Raw genomic sequence first — 15263 nt, forward strand, 5'->3', positions numbered from 1 at the left:
CAATCAATCGTTCTTGATCTTGAAATGCTATTGGTGATGCTCTGATTAACAAAAGCTTTAAATTGACAATATCAACAAAAAAAATAACGGTTACTTACCAATGAATGATTAACAGAGATTAATTTAAATTATTTTTAAATTAAAGGATAAGGAAAATTCAAATGATACATTTTTATTTGTAACAAAAAGGTTCATTTAAACAATACAACAACATGGGAACAATAAAACAAGAAAATACAAAAAAAAACACACACACACAACAACTTTCTTTTGGTTTGATATTGTTTTTAGTGTTTAGGAACCGTTACCTTAACAAAGAACACTGTTGGCAGCATCTTAAGCTTTAACTCCAGTCTTCTTGTTTGGCTCAAACACAAACTTGATGAGAGATTCTTTGATAGACAACATCTCAGGGAACTCAGTCTTCAACTTAGTGGCATCAAGCTCGTTGTTACTCCTTGGAGCCACAATCACTTTAGCTTGTTCCTCCAATGTGAAGTTCTTCCAAGTGAAGCTCGGGTCAATGTACTCTCTGTACATCTCCAAGATCTCGTTGTGGCTCACGACACCCGGGTTTGTGAAGTTGTAGATCCCGGTTAAGTTCCTCTTTGCCATATCGATCGAAATGGGTAGGAGCTCGTCGAGTATGGTCATGGAGTTTGGGATGTCTACCACCTTCTCATACCGAGCAATCTTGGTGATGAAGTTTCTAGGGTTTGATAGATCCGAAGAGATGGGCATCCGCACTCTTAGCGTGCATACGTTTTCATAGTTCTTGAGCAACTCCTCCACCTATTATTGCATTTCAAGAACTTAGCTCAAGATATAAGATCTAATCTGAAGTAATTGAATAATAAAGGGACTGAACATGTGAATAATAAAAAATGAAGAAACTCTCACGAATCTAAAACATTGAACTAATCTACATCCTATCTGAAGTAATCCAAGATCTAAGACTTAAGCAATCACGCTTATTAGAATTGAATCAGCACATTTTTTTGGATCAGAGAGTAACTAAATAAAGAATCAGACAAATCTAAAGTAATTACATAGTTAAGGGAATGTAAATGTGAATCTACATTTGGAACATCGAACTAAAACTAACACCTACATTTCATCTTAAAGCCATTTGGGCCTAACTGCACGTTTTAAAACTTATTTAATCACACGAATGGGATCATAAATAGCTAAAATAAAGAAACAGATCCAATCTGGAAACTCTCTTAAATAAAGGGATCGAAACTGCAAATATCAAAGAGAAACACTCACCATAGCTTTGGTCTTAGAGTAGAAAGACCCAGTGAAGTTAGGAGTATCCTCCTCCTTGAATCCGACACCCGACCCGAGAGGATGACCCGAATCGTATTCAAATATACAACCGGTGGCGTAGTTGATCAGAACGAGTCCTTTCTCTCTGCAAATGTCGGCGAGAGTCAAGGTCCCGGCGACATTCGTACGGATGGTCTCGACCTTGTGGGACTCGCACCAGTCGACGTTGGGACGCCCGGTGACTCCGGCGGCGTTGAAGACGTGGGTAGGCTTCACGGTTTCGATGTCGGCGACGATGGATTGACGATCTTGAAGCCGACCGGATCCGTAAGTGTAGGAGATTCCCTGAGCTTCGCAGAGTTTGCCGAGAAGTCCGCCGATCCAGCCGGTTCGACCGTAGATTAGGAAGTTGAAGGACGCGTTTGCCTCAGCACCCATTCTTTTTTTGTGTCGGTGATCGGAGATTTTGCCGGGGAGAAGGACAAAGAGAGAGAGAGATTGGATCTGAAATGGTTTTGTGTTCGCTAATGTTCTTTTTATCCTATGTTCCGGAGTTCACATATTTAGTTTTACAGCCCTGGATTTTCTCTTTTTGACATTTACAACCCCAATAGATTAAAACATTTACCAATTTGAATCCTTTTCTTGGTCAACAATTTGAATCTTATTAAGTTAATAATAATTAAAAAAAAAGAATCGTATAGCACGTTGAACACGTGGCTAGGTGGTGCTGACGGAAAAAATGTATCAGGGTGTTGTTTCACTTTTATGGTAAATATGAGGGGGTAGAGATAATTTTCAAGATCTTCAGGTTGTGTGTTAAATTTAAAATTATTGTTCGTAGAAGTTGATTTATTTTTAGAATAATGTATTTGTTGTCCCTGATTTTAGACAGATCTGTGAGGTCGGTGGGACGTGAGAAATTGTTATTTAACACAAAGGAGATTCCACTGCATTGGAGGTCTAGATTTCAAATATTAAACGTCCATTAATCTTACATATTTCTTTGTTTCCAAAAATAAGATTTTCTAAAGTGTTCACGCTTATTAAAAATTTAATAAATATTTATAATTTAAATTTTTTTTCTTTATTATACACTTTTCACCAATAAAATTTAATCAATTCAAATATTTTCATTTAATGTTTCTTAAAAGTATAAAAAAATACCTTAAACATATAGAAAATCTATTTTTATGGAATAAGTAAAAAATCTAAAACATCTTACTTTCGGAAACAGAAGAAGTAATATTTGGGGGTGAAAACTAATAATCTCGTTTTGTAGTCTGTATAAAATATAATTTTACTTTTAACTGTTAAAAGCATGGGTGTTTTTTTTATTTGATTCTAAAAGTACGTATCAAAATCTAGCTTTTAACTGTTAAAAATGTATTCTAAAACATTTTTTTAGATTTGATTTTGATCCATGTCTGATGGTACGTTCTGGACCTGACTGAAAATCTCTTGTAATCATTTGTTTCTATAATCTGCATAATTTTGATTTTTTAGGTTTTGAACCTCAAACCTTTTGATGTAGAAAACATTAACGAACTTTTAGTCAAACCGCTGGACTAATGGAGTTTCCAAACTATTAAAATTAAAATATAAAAATAAATATGTTCATATATATATTAATTTTTAATTTAAAAATAAAAAATATTATATTAAAAATTATTATTTATGTGCATGGCGTAAGAAAACTCCTACTCCTACTGATACATTAAATATTCAAAACGTTTGTATTTGCTTGAACAAATTGGTAACTAGGTAATAGAATTCGTCAATGAATTGGCAACCACTGATTTACAGTAGTATTTGAGAAATTATACAAAACTTTCCAATTATAGAAAATAATACCATATATGGTAGATGTAATTAATACGACATAATAGATAACTCCGCCATATATGATGTTAACTTTTTCTATAACTGAAAGTTTCTATATTTATTGTAATCGATTTGACAATGAAACACCTAAATCTATGGGATATTTAACACATCAATATAGAACTCTCAATGTACAAAACCCTCCTAGCCCTTAAATACCATACGTTTCTATTGAAAATATGTAGGATAACCTCTCGTTCCAGTTAATTAGTTAAAACTTTTTGTCAACAGTTAACGATGCGATGGTGGTATAGTGTGAGTTATGGATTGAGAAGCAGCTTAGATTTGAAAACATCCCACTAAATTCAATCGTATGGTTACACAGATATATGTTCATTGCTTAACGGCCATTTAAATATTCAGAAAAAATGTTTTTCCAAATGTTACATTTTTTGTTAGAGATTAGTCTATATCTTTTTATAATTTCGGAATACTCTCATATTAATCGAAAAACACTTTTGTCAACAATTAATTAGCATCAATCATGCGAGTCTGAGATTAAGGAAATGTATATACAATTGGGCTCTCTCAAGAGCTAGATATACTTTTCTATATATAAACAGATCGGATCTTCTGTCTGAATCGTAGTGGACAAGTGATGGGATTCATTTAATGTCTTTGCTAAGATCCAAATCTCAACCTCAACTCGAGAGGTTCTTTTTTACTTCAAAAGTTATCTTTTATATATTTCTAAGTACAGTATTTCACACAAATCTCATAGAGATCTACAAACTCAATTGACCGCCTATGTAGCCAAATTTCCTTAAACCAAATATTTGCGCAGTTTTGGCTTAAGGAAACGATTGTCAAGGATCTCAATATAAGTCCATGTCGAAGATTAGTAATAATTATATTTAAAAACTACATCAAATTTTCATCAACTATGTGAACTCTTGAAAAAGAACCCGAAAGAAAAATGTAACGGTAACTTTTATAAAGTCAATATTATAATATTAACAATGATCGAGTGCACATGAGTCTGCAAGTTAAAGTACGAATAGATCTAAAAACTAAGATTAAACTAATTCATTGTTTTTACCAAAAAAAAAAAAAAACTAATTCATTGCTAGGGGGAGGAAGAAGATGAGCGAAATAATAAAAAAGAACTAATTCATTGTTAGTGACATTTTGTTCATATTATCAAGTATGATATAATACGTTCAAACTAATCAAACCATGACTAAATATTTCCAAATGATAGTCCAGTCAAACAAGAAAGCAAAATCCACAACGAGTCCGGTTACCACAGTATATTTTTGAATACACAGCAAAAAGTGAAAGAAGATGAATTACGATAACAGCAAGTAAGCACTCAAAGCACAAATCATGTAGTGGTTGGGGACTCATCAAGCCTTTGAGTGTTCTCTCTCACGAGTTCGCAATATTTTATTTTCTTCTTTTCTGCCACTGCTCCTGGTGAGCGTGTGTGAGCTTTACTTTTTGTTTTCTGGCTGCCATGCTTTTGATCTAAGGAATAGATCTCTAGCTGGTGGTTGCGGAGGTGAGCGTCTGGATTCTCTGTGGCGTAGATGTGTCGTCTTCGGTTTCATGCGCTGACTCTTCCATGGCGCGCGATGTTCCTGCTGCTTTGAGTTTCAGCGATCTTCTGTTGATGTTAGATGACGGCATCACGGGGTCTCTCAAGCTTCGGTGGTTTGGGGATGGCTTAGAGAGGTTGGTTGTATGATGTTGGAATGGTGGGTTTTGCCATTTGTCGGCCGATGCTCCTGTGAGCGAGACAGATACGTTGAGGATGGTGGTTCCCCTCTCTAGTGTGTTCTGTCTCACCGGAGTTGGTTTCTCGTCCCCTAGGCTTGTATTTTTTTTCTCTTCCTCTGTTTTTTCTCTTTACTCTCCTTGTGCTTTAAAGATAAGCCCAATTTTTTTTATGTTTTCACTGTTTCTCGGTCGTTAATGATCAGCCGGATGTTACTGTTCCGGTGTCTTATTTTGGGTTGATTTTATGAATATACATATTATTAAAAAAATGTAGTGGTTGGGATGTAATAAGCTAAATAAGTACATGATATTAATGAACACACCTCGTTATTACCAAATAACATGAGCTGCATATATCATGCATGCATGGTAAAGCAATGTAATTAGTATGAAAATATTGTGGCAATTATACTACTAAGTAACTAGAGATTAGTGTTTGCGCTTGGACTTCAAGGAAGTGAGGGAGTGAGAGTTGCTGTGCCAATTCCTCTTTCGTTGATTAATAAACCAATTGTTGATTTGCTTCAACTGTAATCCGGTCTCCTCCACCAATTTTGCTTTGTCATCTTCCTGTTGAAATCACAATTATTTTACATTATATACTTTGTTTTAGTTAATTACATATTATAGTTCTCAATTTCTAATTTTGTTTTGTATGATTATGCTAATGCATATGAGGATTTATTATGAAAAAGACAACACTGCAAGCATTTGAGTGTAAATCCAAGTTGAGCCCGATTGTTTCTTTGCGTTTACATTACATGAAAACGTAAACGTAAATGCAAAACAAATAATTGGACCTATATATTTTTTGGTATAAATGGACCCATATATGTTTGTTGGTTTGGATTATTGATCTGCTATGTAGATTAATTAAAAGAAAAACTGTTAAACAGGCCGGTTCTTACCCATGGCAACATGGACATTTGCCATGGGTCCACAAATTTTTTTAATGTTATTTTATGAATTATAAGAACTTATTTCACTATATTAGTTTATCAAATAGTTGATGAAATTATAATTTTAACCCAAAAAAAAAATGTTTGTTGGTTTGTATAAAAAGATGTCTAGTACTCACAGTAGGGTAAGGCCACTTGCAATGTTGCTGCCACCAATTTTTCAATAAAGTGGTTGTGTCCCCAGGCAATTTTCCAGCCCTTCTTTTCCTCATTATCTCTTCTCTTACATCTTCAATTCTCGATTTAAAACCCTTATCCAAATACGAATAACAAATTTAACTAGAAAGATTCGATAAAAAAAAACATAAACGTATTCCAAAGAAAAAACATAAACGTATATTATTGAGACTCCTAACATATAGCTTACCTGTTTGAGTTCGATTTTAAGTTCTTGTCTGACTCTTTCCATAAGAGATCTTTCCGATTCAGTCGGAAGCAATGGACCAAATCCTGTCATGTCGTGTCCGCCGTTAAAATCAACTCCGGAATTATCGGATGAGAAATCCATTTGAAGATCGTCCTCGTCTTCGGACATCGTCGCACCGGACCCTTCTCCTAATGTCACTCCTACGGGAATAGAGAATGTTTAAACGAGATGTTACTACAGGCTACAGCAGTCCAACTAGTAGATTAATATTTAGTTATGTGTTTTCTGTTTTTTTTTTTAATTTTTTTTTAAAACTTTTTATTAAAAGATATTTTTCGGATAGCAAAACAATTTATATAAAAATTATCTTTTTATTTTAAATTATTATTTTTAGAATTAGGACAATTCTTATTATTATTAATTTTAATCAATTATCTAATCAAAAGAATTTGAATCCGTTTATATTTTTTTGACTAATTTATATATTTTATTTATTAAGAGTATAAACGATATTAACCGCTTTAACTTTTAACGTGATAGCTCTGTTGTGAAAAATCACTTTGCAAATAATAGTATACTAGGTAATAACCCGCGCCTTGCGCGGAATGTGATTATTAGTTTCGTTATTTTTAATAAAAAAGACAATATATCTGTTTAATCTGGATATTGGTTAGGTTTTACGTTTTTTTGTTTTTAATCTTCTAAAATATAACTATTATTTTAAATTAATATTCATTTTAGTTTATTCGGTTAAAACATTTGATTTTTTGGTTTTTTCGGATAAAAACCTAAAATTAATATTATATGTTTATTTTCATATTATGAAGTTTAGATAGTTGTCATGTCAAACCAATAGTTTCATATTATAGTTTTTAAACAGATAATAGTTTAAGAAAAAGAAAAGAAAATTATTAAGACAAATCATTTCACTACAATTTGGTCGGTAGTGAAAGAAACATTAAGAAAAAATATTTCAACTTTCAAAAAAATTAGATACTTCAGCTGTGGTGAATACTTAGTTATAAGATGCTCACATCAAGGTGCACATGTATGTTTATGTAAAAAGTATATAAAAATAGTTGAAAAATATATAAAGATATTGTTAATTAATATTAAATGACATTTTTGTTCAGAATAATACATGAAAGATAAAATTAAAATTTATTTAAAATAAAAAAGACCTTGACATTAGTCATTTTTTCATCAAAAGAAAATAAAATTATATTCGTAAATAGGGGTGGACACATATCAAGTATCTGGATATTTGGAAGCATTCTTGTCAATTCGATCTTTAGCCACCTAGATATTCTGTGACTCCGATATCCGAAATGTTTTAGAATTTTAAAGAATATCCGATTTGATTCGTAAATAAAATAAAATTTTAAAAATAATTTAATAATAACATTTTATTACAAAAATAAAACATTATATAACCTTTTAATTCTAGTACCTAATATAATAAATTTATATTGTAAAACTGATATAAAGTATAATATATATAATTCTTTTCATATATGTATATATATGCATATAACATATCGAATTAGATATATGTTCCTAAAAATATTGGTATTAGTGATTTGCTTCTTTTTTGGATATTGTATTTTAGTATTTGATTTGTTTCGTAAAGTTTCAAATATCAAGATTTTTTGGTTCAAATCAAAACGGATAACAAATCGAATCAAAATTTATGAATATTTTGCTCAATTTTATCTGTAAACAATAAAAATAATATATATATAGTTTGGCTTTTGATTCGTTATCTATTTTTATTCGAACCAAAAAATACAGAGTTTTATTGGAACTATGTATGTGAATTTTATATTAAAAAATCACAAAGTACATAGTGTGAACACATTTATGACTATAGTGTGAACGCGTTAGCATATTTATTATCAAATCATTGTGAGACTGCCACGTGTCTATTATAATGTGAATGCATTTATTACAATGCTTCTCTTTTAATATATAAGGGATATTAGAATAATCATATAAAATTAATCACAAATCATATCTTCTATTTAATTGTGAAAGCTAAATTCTTCATGATCATCTTCCGACACATATTTTAATTATATATAAGTTTTATGTCTACCGGTTGTTCATATCTGGTATTATCAGCGAGAACCTTTAGTTACCTAACTCAACTATTTGTTTTAATATGGCCCATATATTATTGTATGTGGAAGCACTTTAAACTACTGATTAAGGTTTAAATACTTTTACATTTATGTATAAGGTTCGAATTTCAGAGGTTCCAAAGTATTGTAGGCAGAACCGTTCGTTATGGTCATTTGCTGCGAATAGAACTTGTCCATCAAAGATATCATACATGCAGAACCACTCGTCGATCCAAGTGTTTTTGGAGAGAGCTTCATGGAATCATTATCCGTAGAGCTATTTATATCGTGTATGTTGTAGATAGTTGATCATCATATATAACATAATTAATGATTATACGATGATATATGTGTGGTACCAGTGTTAAAAAAATATTATTCTACAAAGGATTAATTTTAAATCTTGTTGATTTTGGTATCACCTGAATGGTTTATACAACATAATACTAATTATTATAAATGAACTGGCTCTTGTCCCTGCCCCAAAAAAATTAAGGGTTTAGGCCGAGAGGCGAGAACTTATTGAATTAAGAAAAAAACTAGTAGAAATGAATATATAGTTTCTAATAATATGTTATAGTCACACGTGTATATATATATATATATATATATATGAGAGAGATTTACGATTTAAATGTGAAATTTAAATTCACATTCTTAATATTTCCCATATGCAAATAAATAAATTCCAAAAGTTGATAAATTTTTTAATATTGTACAGAAATAAATAGAAAATGTAGGAGAAGAACCTGTGAGAGAGTGGAGGTTGTTCTCAATTTCACGGCAAGCCATCACAGCTTCGACGGCATGAACCCTCACGTGTTGTTGCAGCTGTTCTTTGAAGCTACACAATATCATCACATATTGTGCCTGTTTCCAAATTTTGTTATTATTTATACCAGCATAAATGTGTATATATATATTAATGCAGTCATCCAATTCATAACCATTTCCATATATATATATATATGCAAATTACTTCCAAAACTATAGTTGAGATATCAATTCCACTTTAATGCAGTTGCAAATTTTAGTATGGAGTAGAAATCACGGGATTCAACCAACCTGAGAAATCGAAGCTCAAATAGACAATTTCAATTTAATTACAAAAATGATATTTTACATTGAGTCGCTACTCTAATATGAATTGAGCACGTAATCATCGTACCACATAAAGCTAAAGACCTATGCGTGCGTGTATAATATATGTGAAAATTTGGTGAAGATACATAAATTTCCATAATTAATTCACAAAGTTTAACTTTTAATAACATCACTAGATTTTGATCCGCGCTTCAGAAGCGCGGGTTTGTTGAATTATAAATAAAACACATTTTGATATGAATTAGTATTTTGGGTGTTATACATTATTATGTTACAAAGTTGTATATATCGATGAAAAAAATTTATTTAAACTTAATTAGTTTATTTGAGATTTTGAATGTACACTTTTATGTAACTTTCTATCAGACACTTGCATTTTATCCAAACCTAAAAAATTCAAATCAAAACTGACACTGAAATACAAATTCAATTTGTGTCCAGATCCAAGACAAAGTACCTATTTGGGTATATTTTTGGACATGCAGGTTTCGGTTTGGTCTGATTCCTATCTGAGAACCGATCGGCTACCAAAAGTACCCAGATTTTTTTTTTGTATCTGGGTATTTAAGATATGTTTTCGGTATTATGGATATTTTTAAGTTAAAAGAGTAAAGCTATAAAAATTTTACTTATATTTTTTGGGTATTTGAATAAAAATTTGGGTATTATTTAATATTTAGTTTATATTTTGGGTAGAAAAATTTGGCCGTTTAAGGTATTTGACTATTTTTGGGTATTTGTTTGAGTTTTCGAAAAAATTATATTTCAGATATTTTTGTGTGTTTCAGATATTTATAGTATTTTTGTATCCTAAATATCCAAAATAACCCGACTCGTCATATACCCAAAAATTATAGTTATTTAAATTATTGATGTGAATTGATTCGAACCTGAAAAGAACCGATCTGAATCCGAACTGAAAATATTCAAATACCTAGTTGGTCTAAATGTCTGGAACCCGAAAGGAATCATTCCATACCTGGTCCGAAACCCGAATACTAAAGCGTACTCTCTCTCTCATACAATTGTGCATTTTATAAGAGTTATTGTTAAGTTGATGAGATTTAAGATTTACTTGGCACATTTTTTCTAATTTAATATTGCAATCTCAACAATAATATAAGAACATAATACAAAACCTTTTACATTGTCAACAATGTCTGCTATAATTTGCTTTTAATAGTGTTGATATTGGTATATCATTAATGGTAGATGTTATAAGTTGTAGATACTATAGGTAGATACGTTTGGTAACCATTAAGCATTTTTATATGTAGATAAGATAAGTGGGTCACAAAAAAAATTGAAATTAAAGAAGATATTACATATATTTATAAATGTTAAAGAATATTATTTGGTTGCTATATAGTAGGGGTTGGTTATAATATTTGATTGTATATAATAGATTGGATTAAAAATGAAATGGTCCAAACAACATTTTATAAGTAGATTTTTCAAAACTGATTCCCTTTTAATAGAATAGATTCACACATTCAGATTCAATTCACAAAGATCTTGTAAAACAATCCACAAAACAAATAAAATACGTTTTTAAAATATAATTTCACAAGATTTATTAATTTATAGCTGCACTCATAGTTAGTCCACTACCAATCATTAAGAAATTTTATGATGACACAAAAATTTCCATGAAAATTAACAAACTCTACATATTGAATTTCACATTTAAATAATATAAAAGTAAACCACTAAATCATTGAAAAGCATATTAAAAAAATTCTTGAAACATGTTTTCAAACATTGGTGGTCCATCATATATCAATCTTCAAACAAAAACAAAGACCAAAAAAAGTAATAAATAAAACAATTAATCAAACAATACATTAATTTCTACAACAGTTAGTAAAATCGACGTACCAAGAAATTGTCGAGCTCGTGACGATCATGATGCGAGAATCCAACGGGTGTGGAAGCATAAGATCGGAGAAGATGTTCAGAGTGAGAAAGCTGAGCTTCAATGATCGGAAGCTGATCGATCGGAGTCGCTACTCTCAGACATGCCACATGTGCAGCCAATAATTGCTCGCACATGGTATGTGACGCTATCTCTCCTTTCATCTGTCTATTTTGCTCCGCTACCAAGACTGCGTCTCCATCTCCTCCACCTACTGTGGCTCCGATCATACCTAACGCAGCTTCTTCCATATTCATGATCGAGGTCTGAGCTAGTTTGTCCTGAAAACCCTCGTTCCTGAACCCGATTTTGTGTATACGATTAGCTCACAGAGTCACAGACGGAAGAGAGAGAGAGAGAGACAGAGATACTGATCGGAAGAAATCAACGTATATAAAGTTGTCGTGATTTCTTTCCCTTTATTTTTTATTTATATTAACATATATATATATATATTTTAAAAATTTTAAAGACGTTCCTAACCGAAACTCATGTCTTTTTTAGACTATGAATATATAGATTATAGAGTGGGTGGGTTTAAATAATTTCTCCGTTACATGATATTTTCAGAAGAGCTATTAGCTCCAAATTATTTAAACAATGTTCTAAAGAGCAAAAAACAGCAATGTTTTGGATTTTGATCCGACCGAGAGGACTTGTCCGACCATTCCATATTAAAATGTTCCTAGTTCTGATTAGCTTGTACCAATTTTTAAAATTCTTTTAAACATTTTGTACAGTTCAAACCTAAATTTGATATATAATCCCTCATTTTCACAAAAAAAATATCATTTTAGACACATTTCACATAGATAAAGAAAATGATAAAAAAACTTTTATATTTTTATTAATTACACGTATCTAACCAATAATATTTAAGATCCATAAAATTAAGATCAATGTAGTTTGTAATTAATATTAAGTTGTAAATAAGTATAAATTATATTAAAATTATAAAATGATATTCTTTGTATAACAAGAAAAAAATGTCAAAACAATATATTTTATGAAACAGATGGAATACTATTTACATCAATAACATTATATAAATAGGATAAAGCACACTACATGTTAATCTGTTTGTCATTGTATTGGAACTTCATGAATATATATAAAATTAAGAAAAAGTAAATGTGTATATTTTTTTACCCTTTTTTCAAATGTATTAAGAATACGTATTCTTCACTGATTTATAAATTTTTTGTCATTCTCTGCTAATAATAATATTATTTAATATGATCTAAATTAGTATCAATTTTATAACAAGGCTATTAATTTTTTTTGTGAGACTAAGATATTAGAATTATGAACCCTATTAAAAATTAAAATAAATTAAATTATAAGAAAAGATGCGAAAATTGTTGGATGGTGTTTTTCTGTCTAAATATCTTATTAACGTAAACATGGAAAGCATTTGAATATTGTCTCAGTGTAGAAGATAAACTTTTTGGTAAGAGAATAACTATGTATATAAATCTGGGATGCCTTCTTGTGAAGTCATTGACATACAAACTTAATTCAGAATTGGGTTACCTGAGTGTTACTGTTTAAAGGCTACATGCCTAAGTAACTATATAGTTATATCTGTTCTATTAAACAGTACTATTAATTTGGTGTTATTTGTTAAGTGGGTGTAGGAGCATTAGGTGTGTCTACCATCCCTGTCATTAAAGGTAGGAAGATAATTTCTTTATCTTACATTTCTTAATTTTCAACTAATTGTTAAGTTCAAGTTGTTGAATCACTTATTAGGTCTGAAATCATTGTCAAGACAAAAAAACGATGTGTTTTTTGCAAGGTTTTGAAAATCGGACCGGTCGGTCCGACCGGTTCAACCGTGAATCATTTAATATACCGAGTCTGGGTTGAGTTAAAACCCGGATTGAAACTGAACCGTCAAAACCCGGTTAAACAGGCGATTCGGGTCAATAAATAAACCCGGTTCAGTAAAATAATAAATGTAACTGCATTAATTTGTGATGTAAAAATGGTACGTTTTTTTTTATTGAAAAAAGGGTACGTTTTTATTGGATTCTAGATTCTTACCATTCCATTTGAAATCCACAATCATTTCTTTCCTCTTTTAATTTTTATTAACATTTGTTTCCTTCTTTTGTAAATGTAAATGTTTCTTATTTACATTTGTTTCCTTGTGTTTTCTTGTCCAAAGGAAAATTAGCCTTTGTTTTCTTCTTTTCAATTATACGCACTATATGTTTATATCCATTGATGGTTCATTTTATTTTAACTTATATATAAAAAAATATAAAGAATAGTGGTCAGGCGCAAAACAATAGTTAGTGATCATAAAAAAAATTTATTTAATATTTAATTATATGTTTCTTTACTAATACTAAATACTAGGTGATAACCCGCGCCCTGCGCGGAGCGAGGAAATTATTAATGTATTATAAATTTTAATATGTAGGTTTGGTATCGAATTGCTCCACTATTTATATCAACACATCACATAGGTTTTTTACTCTCCACGCCAAATTGAATAGACGATCACAATATTAATACTCCTCTTTAATCCCATATATTACACTTACCTTATTTGGTTATTGCGTGATTCAAATTGGCGTGAAATATGTACTATCAGATGCGTGTTGGTCAAGCGTAAATAAATCAGGAATATTCTTATTTTGATTAAGGTAATGATTTCGATTATTTGTAATTTTGTTTCCTTTTATATGCATTACATTATTATTGTGTTTCTTTTGAACTTTGACCAATTAAGCGATTTGAAATGTTGCATAGAAATGATCATCGAAAGAAGTAGTTGAAATTTCGAAAGATGTTGCATAGAAATGTTCATAATTCCAAGTTTCTTATTAAAAAAGTATGATTATAATACTCATTGATATTAGTAAAAAAAATGTTGGATTCAAAAAATGTTCAAAAAAATAAGATAACAAACCGTTTTAAAAAATGTTGAAGAACCACTCTCACCCTTTTAAAATTCATTGGATAGATGTCGAGATATATTTGTTGCCTTTTTCAACCGTAAATAATTCAGATTCTACGCCTGTCATAAAGTCCCGGTTTGTGATTAAAGCGGATTGTAATGCAGCGGTAACAAAACCGATCGAGTTGTAAATAAAGCATATTGTATAATGTATATGTCCAATGGCATTTGGTTGTAAATATTCTAGTTCACAAAGGGTTATTTTAAAAAGCTAGTGAGAGTGGCTTAGGTGATGACACCTAGGAAATGGCACTCATGTAATAAACACATGAGGCTAAGGTTTATTTGTGATGATGTTTCTCCTTTAATAAGAAAGGGATTTCTAAGTGTATTTTCTGGTTAATCACATTCCCCCCCCCCCCCCCCCCCCACACACACATATATATATATATAACAAAATCTTAAAACCCGGTTGAACCGGTTGTACCGGTTCAACCAGTCACCCAGTAACAATACCGAGTCGATGTCCGGTCCGGTTTTCAAAACATTGGTTTTTTGTTAAAGAGAGAAATGGAAGTTCATTTTACATTTTATATACATATTCACAAAGTGTAGTTTTATAAAGCATGTTATCACAGATATTTTTTTCATAACCTTACGTCAAGAAAATCAGTTTTAAAGCACATATTGTGGAACCAAGCATAATAGCAGATTTCTAATTAGTTTTATTTGAGTCTGGTTTGGAATTAAGAAACCTAATGGAATGAACATAATATCAGTTTTCTTTTTGGACGGCAAACGAAAAGTCAATATATCATTCTCCAATAAATAAGAAAATTACTTGCACATACATATATAAGTGATTTAAATTTTCTTGGTGAAACATTGACTTATTAAGAAACCGAGTATTTGGCTCCAAATGGTAACAACGGATTGAGCGGGACGGGACAAGCGGTTTGACTGTGGTGCGGTTCTGACAGTTATAAAAACGTATAGATATATGGTATATGTAGAGATT

The 15263-nt window shown here is 30.8% G+C and overlaps 2 protein-coding genes across 2 annotated transcripts; both read right to left on the bottom strand.

The window, feature by feature from the left end:
* Nucleotides 1-154: 154 nt before the first annotated feature.
* Nucleotides 155-1835, bottom strand: LOC106366534 (bifunctional dTDP-4-dehydrorhamnose 3,5-epimerase/dTDP-4-dehydrorhamnose reductase). The gene is made up of 2 exons (XM_013806145.3): nucleotides 1270-1835; nucleotides 155-792 (listed from the first exon to the last, which is right to left on the bottom strand). The coding sequence occupies exons 1-2, from the start codon at nucleotides 1705-1707 to the stop codon at nucleotides 337-339; spliced, it is 894 nt and encodes a 297-aa protein (XP_013661599.1). The 5' UTR covers nucleotides 1708-1835; the 3' UTR covers nucleotides 155-336.
* Nucleotides 1836-5160: 3325 nt separating this feature from the next.
* LOC106366535 (homeobox protein HD1-like) lies at nucleotides 5161-11772 on the bottom strand. Its single transcript, XM_013806148.3, has 5 exons — nucleotides 11301-11772; nucleotides 9068-9188; nucleotides 6199-6398; nucleotides 5951-6082; nucleotides 5161-5442 (listed from the first exon to the last, which is right to left on the bottom strand). The coding sequence occupies exons 1-5, from the start codon at nucleotides 11592-11594 to the stop codon at nucleotides 5302-5304; spliced, it is 888 nt and encodes a 295-aa protein (XP_013661602.1). The 5' UTR covers nucleotides 11595-11772; the 3' UTR covers nucleotides 5161-5301.
* Between the last annotated feature and the right edge of the window lie 3491 nt (nucleotides 11773-15263).

The sequence above is a fragment of the Brassica napus genome, chromosome A9 (assembly GCF_020379485.1).
Source record: "Brassica napus cultivar Da-Ae chromosome A9, Da-Ae, whole genome shotgun sequence".
Taxonomy (NCBI): Eukaryota; Viridiplantae; Streptophyta; class Magnoliopsida; order Brassicales; family Brassicaceae; genus Brassica; species Brassica napus.

Excerpts from the sequence above, each read along its gene's own strand:
- LOC106366534 (XM_013806145.3), bottom strand. The coding sequence starts at position 1,707 with ATGGGTGCTGAGGCAAACGCGTCCTTCAACTTCCTAATCTACGGTCGA. Across the intron at positions 793-1,269 it reads ACTCTAAGACCAAAGCTATG|GTGGAGGAGTTGCTCAAGAA; the intron begins GTGAGTGTTTCT and ends ATGCAATAATAG.
- LOC106366535 (XM_013806148.3), bottom strand. The coding sequence starts at position 11,594 with ATGAATATGGAAGAAGCTGCGTTAGGTATGATCGGAGCCACAGTAGGT. Across the intron at positions 9,189-11,300 it reads ACGAGCTCGACAATTTCTTG|GCACAATATGTGATGATATT; the intron begins GTACGTCGATTT and ends ATTTGGAAACAG. Across the intron at positions 6,083-6,198 it reads TTAAAATCGAACTCAAACAG|GGTTTTAAATCGAGAATTGA; the intron begins GTAAGCTATATG and ends TATTTGGATAAG.